This window comes from Talpa occidentalis, unplaced genomic scaffold (assembly GCF_014898055.3).
Source record: "Talpa occidentalis isolate TD23 unplaced genomic scaffold, MPIMG_talOcc4v2.1 talOcc4.12, whole genome shotgun sequence".
NCBI lineage: Eukaryota > Metazoa > Chordata > Mammalia > Eulipotyphla > Talpidae > Talpa > Talpa occidentalis.
In genome coordinates, this window is record NW_023601212.1 from 92016726 (window position 1) to 92039107 (window position 22382).

Consider the following 22382-nt stretch of genomic DNA (forward strand, 5'->3'; position numbering starts at 1 on the left):
CCCCAGCTGTCCGGGGCAAGAGCCCTGAACACAGAGAAAGCACTGCCTGGTCAGCAAGACCAGGGGCGCCTCAGCCTGTCATTTGACAAACAGAGCAGAGGTCTGGCTGGCGTGGCGGGAGAGGCTGTCCACATTCAGGCAACCATGGCCAGCTTGAAGAAGAGAGCAGTGCCCCCCAAGACTGAGGTGGGGACTCCAAGAACATCCTGGAAATTGGCAGGGATAGTTCGTGGAAGAGGGAAGAGAAGTCTGGCTGCCTCTAGAACGTCTCAGAACAGAACGTCTGGCAGGGGGAGGATGATGACCCCAGAAAATAAGAGGACTCTATTTTCCCAACTACCATCAACTCTAGTCAGATCCTCTGGCTATTGTTCATCTCAACTACCCTCGTCTAACTTCCTCAGGAGACCTGGACTGGGGGCAGGGCCAGCCCACAGCTCACTAGAAATGGAGACCTTGCAGAATGTGCGAGAAGACTGTTTAAGGTTCTCTTTAAAAGCAGTACCTTACCTATTAATATTCAGAGGCAAGTTCATAAAAATCCTGACTGTCACCCAACACCTCCAACCAAGCTGCCGTCACTGCCTCTAGACGACTTGAGCTGCCCAATGAGCCACAGTCCCCACCCTTCCCTATTGTGCCCCCAACACAATTGTTTTTCTTCTACCTGGCTGCTTCTCTCACTTAGGCTTCCTGCCTTGTCTGCCTTTGCAGGATTTTGTTTTTTTTTTTTTTTCTTTGCAGGATTTTGAATTCACCTCCTTGGGCTTGACTACAGACAGAACATGCACACACACACACACACACACACACACGCTGTATCCATTTACACCATCCCACTTTGAGGCCCATCTCATCCTGCCTACCCTAAAAGTCTTCCTGCAAAAAGGGAGGTGGTAAAACCTGGATTTGAGTTCCAACTGGACTTCCTATGTGTAATTGACTTCTCTGAGTCTCTTTGCTAATCTGTAAAATGCGGAATGGAGGGCCTCCCGGGTGGCGTAGCGGGTTGAGCGCAGGGCTATGAAGCTGTCCACAGCCTCCGCAGCACTGATTCAATTCCCAGCCGGCCAGGGAGATTCCCACATGGTGCAGCAGACCTCTCCTGTCTCGCCCGCTGCTCCCCCAGCAGTGTACTTTGGTCCTTCTGCCTGTTCTGTTCCCCACTCTGTCTCTGGTGAATTCTCTCACCCTCCCGCACCTCTGGCCTGTACCCCAGTTCTCGTATAAATAAATAAATCTTTTTTAAAAATGAGGAATGGAGTGCCCCCTTTGTTGAGGGGAATACATGAGACTGAGTACAGAGGGAGCCAGGCACAGGGCAGGTTCTTAACATACAGCATTTCTTTTCTTGAGCTTGACAAGGATTCTCTCTCAGATCCCCACATGGACCCTTTCAACTGCGTCGTAGGGACAAGTCTCCATTTTATGAGACCCTACTTTGTGCCAGTGCTTATGGGAGATAGCAGCGGGGGAAGGACAAAGATGAACATGAAATGATGTATGCCCTTAGAGAACTCACACTCTGGTTAGGTAGAAAGCAAGTCGATGATCATCGTATTGTGTGACAAATTCTATAACAGGGTGAGGGGGAGGCACTTAAATTCCTCTAGGGATTCGAACTCATCCTAGCCTGGGAGCATTGAGAAGATGCTGAGTCAGGCTATGAGCCCTCAACAGCAGACACAGAGTCAAGAGTTTTCTCCTGACTCCAACTGGGGTCCTTGGCGCATGGCAGGGGGCTTGGTAAGTATTGGAGAGATGGGTGGGTGGATGTATGCCTGAGTGCATGTGTGGACAGAAAACTGCCTTCTTAATCCTATAAATGTAATTTTCATACTACGTTTGAAGACTGAAGACACCATCTTTATTACCACCATCATCACCATCACCTCCTCCTCCTCATCATCATCATCACCATCATCATCAGCACCACCACCATTTATTGAGCACTTATTCTGAGTCAAGCCCGAGATAGAACACACTGCCCCTCTGCTGCCTCATTTACTCCACACAGCAGTGTCTGAGGGTGGTACCATTTAGCAGATGGGGAAACTGAGGCTCTGGGGGTAGAGTGACCTGCCCGAGGTCATTCAGGTAGAGCAGCAGAGCTGAGGTCTACAGCCTTGCTTTTCCACTGTGCTCTGCGCTCGCCGATGTGTCTGCTGCAGACATTGGTATTCAGGGCATCGGCAAAGACAAATGCCGCGTCTACAGACCTCTATCTTGGTTCATCCTCCCAGCCTGGTCTTTGCAGACATTTTGAGGGACTATGTCTTCCTTTCTGATTAAGGACTCTCCCGCATCCTCACTGCCCTCTCCCCAAGCAGATGGTTTAATTACTTGAAAGTATTTTTGAACAAGGACAGGCAGGTGAATTCCCCCTGTACCCCACACCTAACCTACAAGGAAATTGAGTTGCCTTTTTTTCTTAAGGAGTGTATTGCGAGGAAACGACCCTCCTGAAAAACCTGTCATCTTCCACATCCTCCCAAGGTTTCCTTTATCAGCCATAAGTGGGCTCAACCTCGGTCAAGCGCTCAGAATTCCAAATCCAGTTCATGTCGTGAATGTTTATTGACCACCTCGTCTGTGCCAGGCTCTATTTCTAATGCTTGAAAAGAGTCATCAATAACAGCCATTAATGTTAATATAGTGCTGGCCAATATGCAAAGTGAATTAATATTTACAAAGTCCTTTCTCATCCATTATGAAACCAAAGCTCTGAGAAGTTAAATAACTTTCCAAGTTATCACCAGTAGGCAGGGCCGAGAACCGAAGCTACATCCTTGGACCTCACACCCAGGGTTCATTGCTTCACTGAATAAACAAAGCTGTCACAGGCAGGAGTGATCCCCCAAATGGAGCCCCCCCGATTCCTGCCAGTACTTTCCATTATGCATTCATGTGTGGGGGCTGCTGGTGCCACAAAGACAAATAACTCTAGATTCCTGCCCTTGGGGGCAGCGGGCACAGTCTGGTTGGAGAGATGCAGCAGTAAAGTATATAAATGTGCAAACTGATGTGTGATGTGCAAGATGGAAGCGGGGTACCATGGAACAAAGGGGAAGGCATCAACCCCAGTCTTGGTTGGGGGGCAGTACTGGGCCTGGGGCTGTTAGGACAGAATTTTTGATCTGCCTGGAACTCAGCTTTCTCCTTTCTGGAATTCAATATGCCATGTATACTCTGACCCCAAGTCGTCTTTCTTTCTCAACACGTGCTTTGCGCACCTTCTCCCATAATGGGGGACGAGCAAGATGAATGGACTTTGCCCGTGCTTTTGAGACATGTACTCTCCAGTGGGCAAAACAAGCAAGTTAAAAATTATTGGGCTGTGCTGTGTAAAATTGGCAATATGTGGCCACTCTTTACCTTGTAAAATGTGTATTTTATATAGTTCCACCTACACTCCATGGAGCAATGATTTGCTGTTCTGAAGAAAAGCTCAGGGTGAATTGGATGTCCCAAACCAGTGACCAAATACTGCATCCAAGCTCCTCCTCCACCACATCCACCAGGCAGCAGGTTCCATGGCTAAAGCTTGGACAGCCTGATTGTCCAAGCCTTGGTGGTGGAAACGAGACTAATGGTCATTGACATAATTATAACACTGACCTACTGTTCACTATCCACTGGGAACTGTCTCCAGCACTTTACGTGAATTAACTAATTAAATCCCAAGCTCATGACATAGGTGCTATTACAGGTTTCTTCCACTTTCCAAAAGTAGAACAACATTCCTATATGGTATGATTTGTCAGGTAACGTTTTTGGATCAGGGAACACTATTACCATTCATTTGTATGAAAAAAATAGCATTCCAAGACCCCCAAAATAGCTCACTAAATTATACCAAATAGGAACATCCTACTCTCAGATATTGGGGGAGACCTATATTACCCCACTCTACAGATGAGAGAAGTGAGGCACAGGGTAAGTCATTGAGCGACTCAAGGTCATGCAGTCAGTGCTACGGCAAAGCCAGCCTCTGGCGCTGGGGACTGCTTCCCATCTGCCAGCAAGCGAAGGAGTGCAGGCTCAGTAGTGCTGTCATTCTGGATAGCTCTTGGGGTGTTTTCATTAAAGCTGTGACCCTCTGAAATAGAGATGGGGGTTGAGACACCCACCTTAGGGGGATAGACTTGCGAAGGCTGTCCATGTCAGAGGTAGAGACCTGTCTCCACAAATCCACAAATAAGTGGGCTGAAATCTCACCCCCAACAGGCACACTGGGTTTTGCCTTCGTCAGAGCAGTTTTATGGGAGACTTTGGGCACAGTGAGAGCTGTTTGGGGACCCAGGAGACAATGTGTAGCCCAGGCTTAGAAAGGAGTCCATTCTCCCCACCTCTGCTCCTGCAGCCTTTCAGGACATGGGCTTAGAATGCTATGCCTAGTCTCCTTCCCTTTCCAGTTGCTAATCAGCCATTTCTGTTACAGTTAGCCTTTGGGGGTCTTTTGTTGTTGTTATTGAGGTACAACTGATGTACAACATTAAACTAATTTCAGATATGCGGCATAATGATTTGATGATATTTGTGTCTATTGAGAAATGATCACTACAAAAAAATCTGGTTAACATCAATCACTAAACATTGTTACAATTTTTTCCTTGTGATCAAGATTGTAAGATCTCCTTAGCGACTTTCAAATATGCAATACGGTATTATCAATGATAGTCTCACTGTTGTACATCACATCTCAGACATAATTTTTAAGGGCTTTGGTCTTCAGGACTCTCTTGCTGGTTCTAATATTTAATAATATTTCAGCTCACTCTCCTGAGTTTTCTAAACATACTATCATACTAGCTGCAAAAAATAATAGTTATGCCTTCTTAGTTATATCTCTTACCTCTGTTTCCTATTGTATCGTGTTGGCTAAACTGTAAACTTGGATTCTTTGCTAATAGCCTTAATTTTTTATATCAGCTACATTGGTTTGCCAACACTATTTTATTAGAATGAGGAAAATGGATTGAGTTTTTGAGCAAAGGCAGGCAGATGGCTTTGGAAACAAAGGGAGGGGGACAAGGGAGCTAAGAATTTCATGCAACAACTCAGCTGCATGATGGTGCCATCAAGACTCGGAAGCTGCATTAAACAAGTATTTACCAAATGCCCACTGAGTGTCAGGTGCTGAGCCTGCAAATAAGAATGTGACCCCCAAATGAAACAGACCCAGACCTGCACTCCCACTGCTGCCACTATCAGGATGATCAAGAAAAGAGGGGGAGAAGGCTCTAAGGGGCATTTGGATAAAAAACTGGCTGGATGTGGTCTTACAAGCAGGCAATAAAAAATTACTGCAAATCTCAAAATCCAGCTCTGTAATTGATAGTGACCAGGAAATTGACTGAATTTGTATTAGCTTCTGAAATCTATTACTATCTATTCATCTGGAAAAAAAGGAGATATGAGCAATGAAATTAAAATTTTTCATTTATGAATGCTCTTAAGGATGTGAATTTGAGAAAAATTAGCCATCTTTTAATTTTCTGCTATCTCGCTCCTAATACCAATCAGATTACCTCTGAAACATCCCGTGACAATTAACATCTGCCTGACACTTTCCAGTGTGCAAAGCCTCTTGGCATGCATTGTCTCCTTCAGTTCCCACAACAACCTTGGGAGTTTGCAAAGCAATTTCACTGAGGTTATCGCACTGGATTCTTGAATTCTCATCCCTCATTTCCCTGCGGTCCGCCAAGCCTGTCGTTTCACAGTTCTGCAAACACAGCATACTTTCACACTCCCTTGATTTTGCACTTGTGGTTCCCTCTGCCAAGAAAGAAGCTCATCCCTTCCTCACTCAACCAAGGAGTGCCCTATTCATTCCAGGAAGCTCTGGGCAGGCAGAGAAAGGCCATTGTTCCCTGGAGCAGTGAGGAAGGTCCAGGCAGGCTGGAAGAGGCAGCACCCAGCCAGAGGTAGACCAGCAGGCCAGGGATTGCATTGTCCTGCAGCCAATTTGAGCATCAGTGGAAACAGTGGCTCTAAGTCATCCTGCCTTCTAGAAAATGTAGCAGTTGGACAGCCCTGAGTTCAAATCCTGACTCTGACTTACTGGCTATACAATCTTGGGCAACTCTATACACCTAGTCCTAAATCCCCTACCTCTATAGAGAGGGTCCTATAATAGCCACCTTTAAAATGGGGGAGGCAGAAGTGACTATTAGAAATTGCTAAGTGGAAACTAATTCTTTTTATTATTAAGATCACCCTGCTCATGGCAGAAAAGGGGAAAGAATCATCTATCATCATCATCATCACCATCATCACCACCACTGTTCCCGCTACTACTGTATTATTATTTATATTTTATCTTATTTCTGAAAGAAAGAAAAACACTTGTTTTTGCTACTGACACCTTCCCTGTCCTCCCTTGGAAATGATATCGCTGCCTCGAGGAGAAAGGAAAGCAGTTTGTTTTGTCATAGACAGAGGTGCTGCAAAGCATGGGGGCATCAATTTGTCATCCTGGTGGCAGGATATGCTGGTTCACCAAGGGTCAAGGAGAAGAGTCCTCGAGAGTGCATATAGGGAATGCTTCAGGAAGATGGAACTGCACAGGCAAAGGTCCAGAGACTTCAGGTCCAGTGGTGCCCAGTAGCTGAAGCAGCAGGTAGGCAGGACTGGTGAGTGAAATGGGATGGAGAGAGGCGCATGGAGGCCACAATTCCAGCAGCACCAATCATGCGCCCACCTCTTCCAAGCACTTCCTATGCATTAACTTACTAACAACCTGCCCCCACTTTACAAATGAGCAGTGGAAGCACAGAGAAGTTATGTGAGCTACCCACGGTCACACAGCAGCATGTGTCAGACCTGGCTCCAGCACCCATGCTAGTTACCACAGGGCCAGGACATCCAACCTGTTCCCTCTGTGACATCCAACCTGTGTCCCAAAGCCAGAAAAGAAACCAGCGCCTCCAATGTCACTCAGCCATCTTTTACCTGCTGAACCCAGATTGGGTGGCATGGATGCCACCTCCCAGCTGCAGAGGTAGGTTTGTAGAAGTTCCCAAACATAAAGCCATGTCCATATAATAATACCTTCTGACCTACATGTTATTTGGCTTGTGTGCATGGGCACAAAAAACTATTCAGCCACAGAAAATTGCCTACTGAGGCCCCTGAGTAAGTAGTCATTGTCTTCTGGGCCTGGCCTAGTCCCTGTCCATCCACGGTCCCTGGCACAGAAACCCCCACCTGTGGGCACTTCCCCTGTGAGCCCAAGAGGGGAGAGGAAGGGACCCCAAGGCAGGAAGAGGTTGTCTCTCAGCATTGCTGTGGCCTCTTACCAAATGACACAGAATAGAGAAGCTGTACCACCAACCCATGTTTATAAGTTTCAGTGCAGAGGGTAAAAGACTCTCTGTTTCTCTGCCCCCTCATCTCCCTTCAGGGGTATCTGTGGTTTGGTACAATAAGCATCTTACCTAGTAAAGCCCTTGAGTGCTTAAAGCCCTTCGTGACTCTCCGTTGCCTCAGGACGAACTCCAGCCTGCTTCCCCTTCTAGATCAAAAGCTGCGACTTCTCTAGCACTTTTCCAGCCAGGCCTCCTCCCAACTCTCTCACCTCAGGGGCCAGCAAACAACATAAATGAGACCTGGTGAGGAACTCTCTCGAGCTGGAGGGCAGCCCCAAATGGACATGTGGGCCCAGCACATCCTGACCCTCTGATTTTCAAAAGAAGCTCAAATCTCCCTTGGACCTGAAGCTCTCCGATTTGTAAATATGGCAAATGATTCCAACATCTTAAAGGCATATCTGCACCCCAGAATCTACCCCACAAGCCGCTGGTCTGTGAGCTCATTCTGTACTGAGCTTCCAGCTGCTCCAACAGCTATCCTCTTGCTCATGTGCTCGCTCGCTCGCGCTCTCTCTCTCTCTCCTTTCCCCTGTCCCTCCCTTTCTCCCTCCCTCCCTCCTCTCTCTCTCTCTCTCTCTCTCTCTCTCTCTCTCTCTCTCTCTCTCTTTCTCTCTTTCTCTCTCTCTCTCTCTCTCTCTCTCTCCTCTTGGCCTTTGCACATTCTGTTCCCTCTTGTTAGCATGCTTTGCTCCCCAATCATATGACTGGCTCCTTCTTCTTGTCACTGCACATATGCCACGTCCTCCAAGAAGCCCTCCATGATCCTGTAGGTGGGATTTGCTCCCCCTCCTAAAGCGCTCTCATAGCAGGCTTCTGCTGTGTGCTGTCTCTGGTTTCTATCTGGCTTCTGCCAGGCTGGAAGGTCCAGGAGGGAAGAAATTGGTTCTTCTGGTTTACTATGTGTCCACTTGTAACCAGGTTACAGTCTGTAGTCAGCATCTATGGTAGGAGGAAGGGGAGAGAGGCTGGTCTAAGCAGTCTTGGTGAAAATGCAAATTCCGTCTCACCCCAGTCTCTTGGGCTGAGCTGGCGAGCCCCAGAAATAGCATTTACTGAGTCCTGTGTGCCAGGTACTCTTTTAAGCACTTGAGTTGCATTAACTCATTTAATTCCCGCAAGAGCCCTATGAGACAGGTATCATTATCCCTGTTTCGCAGATGAGAGACATTAGGCACGGTGGATTTAAGACACTTAGCCAGGATTGCAAAGCATGGCAAAGTTGGGATTGGACCCCATTAAACTCAGTGTTCATAAGCTCTCTACTTTTCAGCGGGGCAAGGGTGCATGTGCTAGGAAACTATCATTCTCAATTGAGAAATGAATAATATTTTGGAGTACCTAGTGCACATGAGGCAGGAGTGTCACATGTCAAGTCACTCAGTCTTCTTAACAAACCTGCAGGGAAGTGTCCCTGCCCCATCGCACAGATGAGAAACCAGTTAAGAATCATGCCCAAGCAAGTAAAAGGAGAATCTAAACTCAGATCCTGCAGCTATCATAGGCGGTGATAGGCAAAAGTTCCCACAAGTTCTCTGGGTTTAGAGAGAAGAAAATAAAGGAATAAAGTTGAGTCATCATGCATATAACAAAATAACACAAAAGTAATAGCAAGCGGATATACCAAAGCGAGTGCCTTGGCAAGTCCGTCCATCCATCCATCCACTCATCCACCCATACATGCATCCATGCATCCAGCCATCTGTCCATCCATCTATCCATGCATCCATCCATGTGTCCATCTGTCCATCCAGCCAGCCATCCATCCACCCATATGTCCATTCATGTGTCCAGCCACCTGTCCATCTATCCATGCATCCATCCATGTGTCCATCTGTCCATCCATCCATCCATGCATCCATCCATGTGTCCATCCGTCCATCCATCCATCTATCCATCCATCCATGCATCTGTCCATCAATCCATGCACCCATGCATCTCGTTACTCTTTTATCCCACAAGCAATGACAGCAGGCGTCCTTTTTGACTGCCCTGTAATAAATCCTTGAGGTTCAGAGAAAAGAGATACAGTCCCTGCCTTCTAGGGTCCTCAAGGAATGGGTGATAAATTTCTTGAGGGAGATCATTACAAAAATGTGTTAAGTACTCAAGTCAATGAGGTGCTTAACGTGGCACATTGAAATCTGGGAAGACTTTAAAAATAAAAAGTCTGCCAGCAGAAGGTGTAGGCAGAGAAGGCATTCCAGAAGAACCGCAGAGCAGAAGAAAAAAAATGCAATGCTACGAGGGTTAGAAAGAGTGCAGTGCATTCAGGCTACAGCTGATTAAGCAAAGTGCAAAGTGTTTTTCCCTGGGTTGCAGAAGGGAGCTTATGTAGAGGTATCTGGTGGGCTGTGCAAAGACACTAGATTTTGGCTACAGAGCAGAGGTCTCAAGCCAGCAACCCCTGGGCTACACTGTTTGTGTGTGTGTGTGTGTGTGTGTGTGTGTGTGTGTGTGTGTGTGTGTGTGTGTTGCATGCAAGTCTCTCATGAAACATTTGAAGCCCTGTCCACAGTTGACCATCATTCCCTCATGGGAGGCCACCAAGTAGAACAAAATAGTGGCTGCCCTCTTGAAAAGGACATGAGCTCCATGTCCAACTCCCTAAAGTCCCCCATGTAGCCACACCCCACATTTGTTACCTGCCTGGCCCCTGTTGCCATTTGAGTTTTCAAGTCCTGACACAGAGACATTGCAGGGGGTAGGGAACTGATATCTGTGCTGCCTGGGGATGATTTATTTATTAATAGTAAGTTTTGAGCACCATGAGCCCAAGGAATGAATCTCATTCCAACAGTTTGATCAAGCTTGGCACATGGTTGGGTATCACTAAATTTATGTCTAACTGAATTGGATTCACATGGAAAATTCTGGCACAAAACCTCTTCTTGAGGAGTTAATAGTTTCCAAGGATCTCTCTCTCACAGTGAACACTAAATTAATTTCCCATTAATGTCCAATGACCCTTGATCATCTCACCTGATATGTTCTGCAGTAAACCCTTAGTAATCTTCCAGTCTATTCAAAACAATTCACCGATCCTAACCAAACTGTGTTAAGCTATATGCATAATCTTTTGATCATTCATTCAACAGATATTTATTGAACACCTACTGTATGCCAGAAATGGTGTAAGAAATTGACAGTATGTTAACAATAATAAGCAAAGTGGCACGTCCTACCTTTCAAGATTTCTAACCTAACAGTAGTGGTGCTACTAGACACTATTCTGGGCACTTGTCCTGTATTAATTCATTCAGTGCTCATGAAAGCCTGTGGCAGGTGCCATGTTATCACAGATGATGAACTGAGACACAGAATGGTTCAGTAAATTGCCCAAGGTCACACAGCTAGAAAGTGACTGAGGCAGGTTTGAACCCTAGAGTCTGGCTCTGGAATCCATGTCATTTATTTTTCTGCAGTGATGCTGGGAGCCCCTGAAGTACCTCCCTAATCACCAGGGCCAGTTACTGTGGTCATTTCTGGGGGTGTCAGTAGCAATGGAACCCTGGGTATCTAGCTTAACCATCACCACATGCTCAGGAATGTGTGAATATTAAGTTGCTTTATCCTGACATCACATAGTATTGCTCTGACTTCCCTTAAATCAGAGACGCTTGGTGCAGACCTAATATGACAAAGCAGCGGGAGGTGCAGAGTCAACAGCTGACTTGTAGGTGACCTTAGCTGCAGGATACCCAGCTGTCCCAGGGAAACAGACCCTGGGAAGGGGTGCCATAAAAGCTAGAAAGACAGCTTGGATGATTGGCAGAAGAATTGTTAGTTCATCTATTGTGTTCCTAGTTGTTTACTGTGTTGCCTCCTTTGCTCCTGTCTTTCCTGGATCCTGGAGTGCCTGCCGCCCCCTTCCTGCCTCTGTGCAGCCTTCCCTGACCCAGATGTTGGGGTTCATTGCACCTTTCTCTCCCTGGGCTCCAGGGAAGCCTGGGTCTCCTGGGGCACACCTGCCTCGTGGTCAGGCAACTGCTTTCCCTTCTGCCCCCCTCTCCCCGGCAGCCTCAGCACTGTGAGCGGCTCATAGCGCAGGCCGCCCATGCTTCCTGGATGAAAACAGAAGATCCAGAGAAGTGTGTGACTTACCCAAGGTCGCAGAGCTAGTAAGTAGCCAAGCAGAGTTCTGCTCAGTCGAGAAGGAGCATAAGCTCCATGTGGACATAAACCCCTTGTGGGTCTGCACAGGACTGCATCCCTGGGTCTAGCACCGTGCCTGGTGTATGTGGGCAGCTCAGTAAATGTTTGTTGAACATTTAATAAATAAGTGAGCACCAATCTCCTTTCATTCTCCCTGTCCTTGCCTGCCTGAAGAAGACAGGCGACTGAAAATGAAGGCTTTGTGTAGGCTGCGTTTTGTGTGCACAATTGATAAGCTATTTGCCCGAAGCTAAAAATACCTACCCCTGACAGTCATTGGAGGCAGATGGATGGTGCTTAGTGCAAGCTGTTTAATCAAACAGCGACAACCCGCGCAGGGCCACAATTAGCCCCTGACACCCAGTGAACTCCAGACGAAGAGCCCGGAAGCCTCTGGCTTCCTGTAGGTCCCCTGGCACGCCATGGCCATCCCCCTGGGTCCACAGAACAGCCAAACAAATGAGCATCCTGGTGAATGCAGGGCAGTCACCGGCTGGAAGTCAGGGGCTGGCAGGGTGGGTGGAAATGGAGCACCCAGGACAACTCGAAACTCGAGGGAGAATCAGCCCATGGGGCGCATCGTAGCATCGGAGGGAGCAAGGGAGAGAGTCCCGGTCATGCCCCGGGTTTCACGGAAACAACTAGATCTTTGGTGGGGAGAGATGAGCTCATGTTCTGTACCCCCGTTCCCCCCGCTTACTCCTACTCCCAGCGGTTCGGGGTGGTGGGTGTTCTCCAAAACCCTACAACTCCTCTGAAGGGAATTCTTCTCTCGTTTCCTCAGGCCACATAGAGGCCCGCTGACAGACACTGTTCAAATAAAAAAAGGGGGAGGGGAGGAAGAAGAAAAAGATGTCCCTGTTCTATGGAATGATCAGCCCCTCCCGCTAATTTTGGACACATCTGGACAAGCAGTTTATGAATGAGAGTCTAGACACTGGCAATGGCTCCAGAATCTAATAAATCGTGTTTGAATCCGAGTCCAGCACACACTTAATGTGCGATCGGACCAGTCTCTTAACCCCTGAGCCTCAGTGTTCTCGTCTCTTTAGGGGGACAGTGACAGTATCTCCCGAGTATCTGAGGATTAAATTGAACTCAAGTAAAACTTCTAGCAAGTGAGCCACACATGCTTACTAAAGGGAATTGTGAATAAATGTACCAGCTCTTATGAAATGGCCTTGGCTCTCGCCTGCTAGATACTGGTCATGGGAGAACTCAGAGAGACACCGGATGTCTTTGCATCTAACCTCAGCCAACTTCTTCACCCTCCTGAGCCTCAGCCTTTCTCACCCACAATAAGGAACAAAATAGTCCCAGCTTTATTCATACAGATCCAATACTAGATACCAAGCATCCGCGATTACGTGAGCTAATATTGAGTGTGTATAGCTAGGAAATAAGCCACAGGCACATGGAGAAATGAGCCCAGGACCCAACACTCAGAAAGTCCTTGGGAACTGTTAGCTGCGCTGAGACAGTGCGGGGGAGACTGTCACATCTCCGGGCCTTTGCACATGCTGTTCACGCTTCCTGCAGAGCCCTTCTTTGTCTTGACGGCCTGTTAATCCCACTCGCCTTCCCTGGATGCAAGCTATGAGCCCCTCCTTTTTCTAGCTCTTTTTGCACATCTGGACCCTGAGTCCTAAGAAGGGGCTTGTGCCAGCACGCAGGGGTCTCTGTCAGAACCCAAGAAACCCTGCAGGTTTCTTAACAAATCCAAGAAGTCTGGGGACATTTGCAGATTAAGAAATGAGTCAGAGGTCTTTTCGAGCACCCGTGCTCCCGCCTGGAGCACCACCAGGTGAACTCCTGCTTAACTTCACCAACGCGTCTTTCTCCATGTGGAGTCCCCACCTGGCTCAGCTTACCACGTTAGCAGAACTGTGCGTCCCCTGCACACGTCATGACCATGACCATGACCCTGTGCTGGACTCAGGGCTTAGATTCCCTCTACTTCTCACAGCAGACCTCTTGGCCAGACCCCAACCTCACCCTCAGTTTACTGATGAGGAATCCGAAACCCACTGCATTTATACAACTTACCCAACAGTGCCAGCTAGTAATGGGCAGTTCTGGGGTACACACCCAGCTCTACCAGACTCCAAATCACAAACCTCTCGTTTTAAGGAGTCCGACCTTCTTCTGCTCTGTGTTCACTGGACAGCTGCGTCCAACCCTGCCCCACTGAGTCAGACTGCAGACTGCTCTGCCGGGGGCATTGCTAGGTCTCAACGACATCTGGCCTACGCTCATTGGAAACCACTGCTTTGTTCAGTTCTGGGAAATGCCAGGAAGGCTGCATCAAGCATCCAGAGACCAGACCCTCATGGAAAATCCCTAGCACTTATTCTACTATAGCAGACAACACCAATCCATCATATCACTTCTGAGCCCAGGCATGGTTTAGGATTACTTTTCAACATGGCACCCAACAGCCCCTACCAATCAATTGAAGATGAAACAGTCTTAGTATCCCCATCATAGACTGTGTTCTAACTGCTGGCATCACACCCTAGAAAGGGAGAGTCAAAGAAAGGAGGAAACACTGACCCTTGTTTTGAAAAGCATCCACTCAAGTGCTAGACATGGTGACAAATAGAAGTCGCCAAGAGAAAAATAATAGAGAAGAGCATGATAATGAAGCTGCAGGGAAAATTAAAGAGCTATCAAAACAGGAACTAAAACTTTAAAAGAACAAAGGCTATTTCAGAGAACACAATAGACAACCGAGATATCACAGAATAGCGGCTCTTTTGGGCTTAGTTCCCTAGATAATGACCAACGCTCTTCTCCAGCAAGCAGAGGGAAATGTGGGAGGTGGATACAGCTGCATCAGAGCGGGAGGTAGCCGCGATGAAGAATTTCCAGGTAGAGTAACAGGGTTGTAATGCCTGGAATGATCCATGGAGGGAAATTGGAATCTTCTCAGGGATTCCTTGAGAGCTGGGACTGTCTCCTACTCTGCTCCAGCATAGGGTCTGGCCTCCAACTCAGTAGCAAGGTCTGCTGGACTGGCTGGGTTTTAAAACAAAGCTAACATTTATTGAGTGCTCACTGTATGCCAGGAGCTATGCTAAATGATTTTACAGCTTTGTTTTAAATCTACCTGCATAACAAGCTCAGAGGGTATGATTTCTTATGCTGCCCATTTCACAGATGTGGGAACTGAGGCTCAGAAAATTTAACTGCTACACTTTACAACCTCTTCCAACTCAGGTAGGTTCCTATACCCCTGGATACCTGGAGTGAGATTTAGCCTGCAAAGAGCAACAAGGCTCAGTGGTCCTTCAAAGCCCTTCTGCAAACTAGAGGCCATCCCCTCAGGGTCATCTTTTCCCATGGGGTGGTCACCCACTCCTTGACTCATCTCACTGGATCATAGTCAATTCTGTGCCCCTAAACAGACTACAGGAAAGACATTCCACATTGCTAACCTCTGCCCTGGGACACAAGGGACCACAGGAAGCAAGGATGGCCAGCTGCTGTGCACCCATGGAGGGAGGGACAGCTGCCCTCAGAGAGACTGAGCCTCCTACAGACCTCCTAGCACCATCCACAGAGGCCAAAAAGACAACACCACATGGTTCCAATGCCATCTTTTTAATTCCCCTTCCTGTGCTTCAAATCCAGAGTGGCACAGGTAGTGAGGAGGGAGGTGACAGTCTCTAAGTGACAATGCCCATCACAGGATCCAGTCTCTGATGACCTAAACTAGGACATGAAGGACTTCTTGCCTGGGAGGCTTAGAAATTTGCCTTTCCTAAAACTCCTTCCTTGGGACCCCTCCCAAGAGCAGCCAAAATAATCACTCACAATGTCGAGGGTCCTTGTGTATCTGCAGGACAAGAGGACTGACTTCTGAAGACAAGGCTAGAGAATGTGAAGCAAGAAGGATGCATGTAGATCGCCGAGGATGGGGGCCGAGGGGGTGAGTGGCTCTCACTTTGGCAATTCACAGGAACATAATTTTGGATTCAGAGAACAAGGATTTGCAGAAGGTCACCCCAGGAAGTTAAACAGCCCAGATAAGCAATTCTCTGTCCTTTCCTTAGGAACGGTGAGGACCAAGCAACTATGGTGTCTGTGTCCTTCTGCACACAACTGTCATCACAATCAAAAAGTTATACAAGGGGAGCTCCAAGGCGAGCGCTTCTTCCAAATGTTCTTCGATGTTTTAGAAGGAAGGGGAGGAGGGAGCAGAGTGAGGAGGGTGTATTAAATGCTCTAAACCAGCATTTCTTCTTTGGGGAATTTATTCTACGAAAGCATACAAAGATACTTATGAAGCTCTGTAGTGGCCAAAAGTGACAAAATTAAGCAATGACCCATCCTAGGTGAGTATTTCATGAGCATTATTGATACAGGGAGAAAAGTCCATGATTTCCTCCTAATTTAAAAAAAAATCAACTTGCACAAAGTATTATTGTATGATCTCATTTTGCAGTGATGGTTGTAATTATCTAATATATTACTAATTATGCTTATAATTATAGGCATATAAACACCCTGGAGCTATAAACACCCTGGAGCTAAAATCATCTGTTCGAGTTATCTGTGGCAGCTAGCAAACCACCCCATAAACTTAGAGGCTGACAGCAGCTTAGGTTCATCATGGTCCTGGGTCTCAGCTGGGGGGTTCTGGCTCGAGTCTCAGGCAGTTACAGTTGGGGGGTGGCGCTAGACTGCAGTCACTTGGGGGTTCCATTGGGGTGGACGTGGCTCACTTGCTCGGCTCACGGCGGATGTTGGATGTTTGCTACGATCTTGCCAGGGTCTCTGTACGTGGCCTCTCCAGGTGGCTTGGACTTCTTCCAGCTGCGTTCCAAGAGGGCGCATCCCAGGAGCAAGTTTTCAAAAAGGAAACTCCTGCCTAGTCTATTGGTCAAAAGTAAGTCACAGGTCCAGCTCCGGGGACAAGACGACCCAGAAGCAAGGATCCCGGACAGGGGCCCATTGGGAGCCAGCTGTGATCTAGATACTTCCTAAATTTTTAATGTAGTAATTACATGTTTAAACTCAGGAGACAAAAAAAAAAAAAAAAAACCTGCTGGAAGGTCCTGGCTCATCACTTGCTAGCTATGTGATTGCAAAGAAGTGACTCAACCTCTCTGAGCCTCTGCTCTCAAATAAGCAAGCTCATAGGGTGGTTGTGAAGATCAAGTGCCCCATTTATAGTGAATGTTCACTAAAAGTCATCTAATAATCATATTATTAGATGCTGATAAAATGATTCATTTTTTACAAGTGAGTTTTACTTTTGTAATTGACAAAGTAATTGTCAAAGCCCCCAAAAAGGAAGCGTAGCAGAACTTAGAGATGTAAACTCAGAACTCCTAGCCAATGCTCTGTTCCGGTCGCCTTCCAGCTCACCCTGCAAGGCAGCTGCAGGGGCCTCTTGGTCTGCACAGACACAGAGGATACCTCGGGAACTCCTTGACCTCTTCCCCCTGCACCCCAAGACCTCACCATCCAACCTGTGCTGGTCTTTCAGCCACTCCCCAAATCCTCTCAAGTTTGATCACAAGAAGACACAAAATGCAGGAAATGAGTTCCCTGAGAATACAGCCTAGAAGCCTTGCAATCACAAAACATGGGCTTTATGTTACCAGGAGTTCAAAACCGCCCGACAACAGCACTGAGAAATGTCTTCAGAAGTGTCGACATTTCGATGGCGAAGTTCATTGGGGCTTGCTTGGATGGGTCTCCAAACAGCAGGTTCTTGGGCCAGCTAGATGGAAAGGAAAACTGAGAAATGGGAATTTCAGAGTGTGATGACTTGGTTTTTTGTTTATTCACCCACAATAAACACACACAGACCTTGTCAACCAACACCACTCTTTGTCTTCAGAGAAAAATGCACCGCCATGGAAATGAAGGGACTTTTTGATGCAGAGAAATATAGCAAATGTCAAACCTTCAAGTCAAAAACTCTAGCTTCCCCTTGCTTTTTCAGAAAATCAATACACTGACTTGGCTCCAGTCCTTTCTGGGTCTCTGGCTCACACACCTCTCTCATCACAGGGATCCCCCAAATGTTCTTGGTGCTGCCTTGAGGAAAGATCTATCCATACCAAAGAAAGGGGAGACTCGGTGTCTGCGGGGTCGTTTCTCGGGAGAGGCAATTACTAGGAACTTGAGGAAATGTCAGATATGAATACCTAGCAATTTCCTTTGCCGTTGATGACTTGCCTGCCTTAAAGCATTAATTAGATGGGGCTGGAATATTTTTAAAGAATTTGGATATGGAGAATTTTTAGCACTACACTATATGCAGTTCACCTGGGGAGTAAGAGCCCCTGCTGAAGAGTCGTTCTCTACAGAATACTTAGAATAGTTTTTCTGAGGAGACCCGGGCATTTATCCATTCCTGCCTCCTAATAGGCTGGGGGAAGGGTGGGGGAGGGAGAGACTGTGGGTGTTATTTAATGAATAGACAAAAGAAGTTCTGAGAAATGACGATGCTTTTCAAAGTCAGGGGCAACCTAGGGAACCACTGAGAATGCTTTCCTCCAGCTGAGAATGCTTTCCAATGGTGAAAGATAAATCAAACAGAACTTAATATGCTGGAAAGTCAGAGAGAGCTAGGGTAGCCTTCTGGCTCGCCCACTTACTCAGTATGTGACTTTGAGTAAAACCTCAAAATCTAAGCCTCAGTTTCCTCCTCTAGGGATAACAGAACTGACAAGAGCCTTCTCTCAGTTCCATGAATACCAAGCTCGTTCCACCCCAGGGCCTTTGCACTGCCATTGCTGCTGCTGAGAATTCTCTTCCCACAGATCTTTTCCTGGAGATCTTGTCCTCAAATGAACTCAGATGTCACTTTTCAAAGTTAAAACAACCACCATCTCTGTCAATTTGCCTCACCCCTTCGTTTTATTCTGTATAGTATCCTTGCCCTGAGGTTCTTTTGTGCTTATTTATTGTCAGTCTTCTCCACTGAATTATGAACCCTGTGATAATGGAATTTGTCACTCTGTTTATCCTGCACCTCCAGCACCTCATCCAGTGCCTGGCATGTAGGCATTACTATTTGTTGAGTAAATGGACTCATCCAACAGCTGACATTCATTGAGAACTGACCCCAAGCCACAAGCCCTCTTATAACCACTTCATAAAAATGTTCATTGAACATTCAGAACAACCTTATGAGCTGATGTTCTTATTGACCATTTTATTAAAAAGGAAACTGAGGAACAGAGGAATTGAATAAATTTGCCCAGAATCAAAGGGCGACTCAAGAGTGCAGCCAGGACAGAACACCAAGCAGCCTCAGACTTCAGGCCCGTATCACTGAGCGCGATGCTCCCAGCTCCATGGGAAGGCGTCTGACCTGGTGGTGCGGCGACAGTTCCGTGAAGCTCTGACTCTGTGTGATTAGGTCAAAGTGGCCAGACTTGACCCACATCCTCCTCCAAAGCCTTTGGCTTCACTCTAGAGCTGGTCGCCAGCCCCACTTTCATCACTGTGTTTTCACTTATCTCTTTAATACCCGGCCACCCGCATGTTGTTTGAGTGGAAACTGTCTGCAACATTAATTTGGTCCACCCTGGGTTCCTCAGAAATACAATATTGAGTGAGAAAAAAAAAAAAAAGCAGGATGTAGACAGCAGGTTCAGGAGCAAAGGAAGCCAGACAGAGCACTCAAACCTGGCCTTGAAGGCCGGCACTGAGCTGCCTCCGGAGAAAGACGAGGGAAGGGATGGATGGGAATCGAGCAATTTCAAAGCAATTTCAAAGAGACTTCAGTCAGATCTTACTGTCCTTCCTTTTTTAAGGAGCACTGTAGCCAATCATGACAGGATTTTAAAATGTGTTTAATCAGAGTGATGACTGTACCAGGTGTGCACAAGACATGTTTACATGCAAACTATTACACTGTTGTGTTTTTAAAGGCTGGAGAGAAAGTGACAGAGGCAGAATGCCCTTGCCACTGAACTTCAGATAAGGACATAAGCTCTCTGAGACCCTCGTTAGCCAAGTAGGATTTAAAATGCTCAAATTTCAGGGTTGACTGAGACAATTAGTGAGAATACATGTGTAGAGGGACTTCCAGGTATTATCCAGTGGAAAATCAGTTTAGAGTGAGTCCCTAATGACTTTTCAGATGTGTCTTCTTCAGACAGACACTGGTTTTAATGACTCACCAAAATGATGTGGAAGCATTTGCAAAACAAATCCCGCCCCAAGAAAAATAACGTATCGCTACTATCTGCTCAAGAACTACACATCCCCGTGTGATGTAGACACAGACAAGCACAGACAACAGGGTCACTGTGATTGCCCTGAGGGGCCCTTGGGTGGTCAGAGAACAAGAGCAGAAAGGAAATCTACTTTGCTATTATTTGTAATTAGGTGCCATGTCTCTAGATGGCCTCCTCTAAAAATAAATATAACTTCTTTTAAAATTAACTGAAGGTCATGCTCTTCTCCCTTCCTTCACTTCTAAATCCACTTAAAAAGGAAAGGTCCTAAAACACAACTTCTAAAAAGGTTTTTAAGAGGTCCTCTAGTTAGTGTCCTGCATGAACCGGGAAGCAGGAAAAACCATCCCAGGACCATATTCTAGACAAAAGCAGCAGCATGTGATCTGGGATTAGGGGATCTAGGCTTGGTTGCTGTCACCATGACTGTCTGTGTGCTTCCACGTGAGTTCCTTGAGCTCTGTGAGCCCCGTTTCATTTCTGAAGAGAGGATGATGCCAACGCTATGTCCCATGACTATGGGGGGGAAAAATAAATGACAAGATGCACATTAAGCTTTGTCAAAATAGCATCCAGATGTTTGTATGAGATGCACTTGTAGCGCCAAGATTGCTCCTCAAAAGTACTGCTTCCACCCCTTGCTGTCCATCTGAGTACCCCATGAACACCTACACTCATCGCCAATAAAGGCACCCTGCTGTAGAGATAAACCAGATTCTCTTCTTTCCACAGCAAATATCCTGACAGTGATCATCCTCTCTCAGCTGGTAGCTAGAAGGCAGAAGTCCTCCTACAACTATCTCCTGGCCCTCGCCGCTGCTGACATTCTAGCCCTCTTCTTCATCGTGTTCGTGGACTTCCTACTGGAAGATTTCATCTTGAATATGCAGATTCCTCAGGTGCCCAACAAGATCATAGAAGTGCTGGAATTCTCGTCCATCCACACCTCCATTTGGATTACTGTTCCATTAACCATCGACCGGTACATTGCAGTCTGCCACCCACTCAAGTACCACACGGTCTCCTACCCAGCCCGCACCAGGAAAGTCATCGTGAGTGTCTATGTCACCTGCTTCCTGACCAGCATCCCTTACTACTGGTGGCCCAACATCTGGACTGAGGATTACAGCAGCACCTCCATACATCACGTGCTTATCTGGATTCACTGCTTCACGGTGTACTTGGTGCCCTGCTCCATCTTCTTCATTTTGAACTCAATCATCGTGTACAAGCTCCGGAGGAAGAGTAATTTCCGCCTCCGTGGTTACTCCACAGGGAAAACCACTGCCATCTTGTTCACCATTACCTCCATCTTTGCTACCCTCTGGGCCCCCCGCATCATCATGATCCTCTACCACCTCTATGGGGCGCCCATCCAGAACCGCTGGCTGGTGCACATCTTGTCCGACATTGCCAACATGCTGGCCCTTCTGAACACAGCCATCAATTTCTTCCTCTACTGTTTCATCAGCAAGCGGTTCCGCACCATGGCGGCCGCCACCCTCAAGGCCTTCTTCAAGTGCCAGAAACAACCCGTACAGTTCTACACCAACCATAACTTTTCCATAACGAGTAGCCCCTGGATCTCACCAGCCAACTCGCACTGTATCAAGATGCTGGTGTACCAGTACGACAAAAATGGAAAGCCTATAAAAGTCTCCCCGTGACCCTATAGCTTTGGCACCTAGTGCCTGTGAGTGATCCATTTCCAGATGGGAGGTGGCCCATCCTGTGGCTGAACAGCTCTCCTTAAGAGTGCTCACCTGACTTCCTGTCTCCACAGACTGAGCAACTCTCAGACTGGTCGATGAGAAAAGATGCAAGAGAAGAATAAAAAGCATGAATCGTGTCTTCACTTATGCATTTATTTTCACCAAGTCACACCGGCCGCCAAAGCTCCTACTGGTTTGAAAATGCCGTTGGAGGCTGCACCACCATCCTATGGCCAGGAAGGACACACAGTAGAGAAATAGTCTATGGTGTGGCCTTGGCACCTTTCGTCATCCCTGGGAACTGCTCATTTATATGACACACCAAGCCACAGTAGCACGTAGCTGAGCCCACACTCTTCTTCCAAGAGCTGAGGTCATTCATCGCTTCTCTGTGCTGTCCCCAGCAGCTGACACTGCTAACCAGTTTGGGAATTTTCCAAGGTGCCCTTGGTCATGGCACCTTTAGACATCAAGTGGCCCTGTGGGGACAGAGGAGATTGCATCCCATCCAAACTTTGACCAGAGCTTCTGCAGAAAGGTTCCAAACCAACATAACCATGACCCTCAGACCTGGAGTCTAAGAGGCAGTCTCTGTCATTTATGTATAGATTTTAATCTATCTCCTCCACAACAAAGACCCTGCCTGGTGCATGGGAGGAATGGAGGAATTCTTGAGCCCAGAAAAACAAAAAAATAAGCCCACTCTTGCCATTGTTTCAACCCATCCTCATGTCAGCTGTGTACAATCCCTTTACTCAAATGAGCTTCTTGTTGCGGTGCACTTGCGCTTCCTAGGGAAGCCTTTGCCGTGGTGAATTGCCAACCCTGCCTCCTTGCTTGCTGAAACCCTCACTGATTTGTTTTATTTGAGGTGACTTCCAAGCTGGATTTAATTCATGAGGGTCAGGAACTGTGGCTCTTCAGGTGTGAAAGGAGAT

At 47.1% G+C, this 22382-nt stretch overlaps 1 protein-coding gene across 1 annotated transcript in view; it reads left to right on the top strand.

Moving 5' to 3' along the window:
• GPR139 (G protein-coupled receptor 139) overlaps nt 1–21899 on the top strand; it is a 34210-nt gene extending 12311 nt beyond the window's left edge. Inside the window, exon 2 of the mRNA XM_037504563.1 lies at nt 20465–21899. Coding sequence (XP_037360460.1) covers nt 20465–21399 — 935 coding nt within the window. The 3' untranslated portion in view covers nt 21400–21899. The remainder of the gene's footprint in view (nt 1–20464) is intronic.
• Nucleotides 21900–22382: the final 483 nt, after the last annotated feature.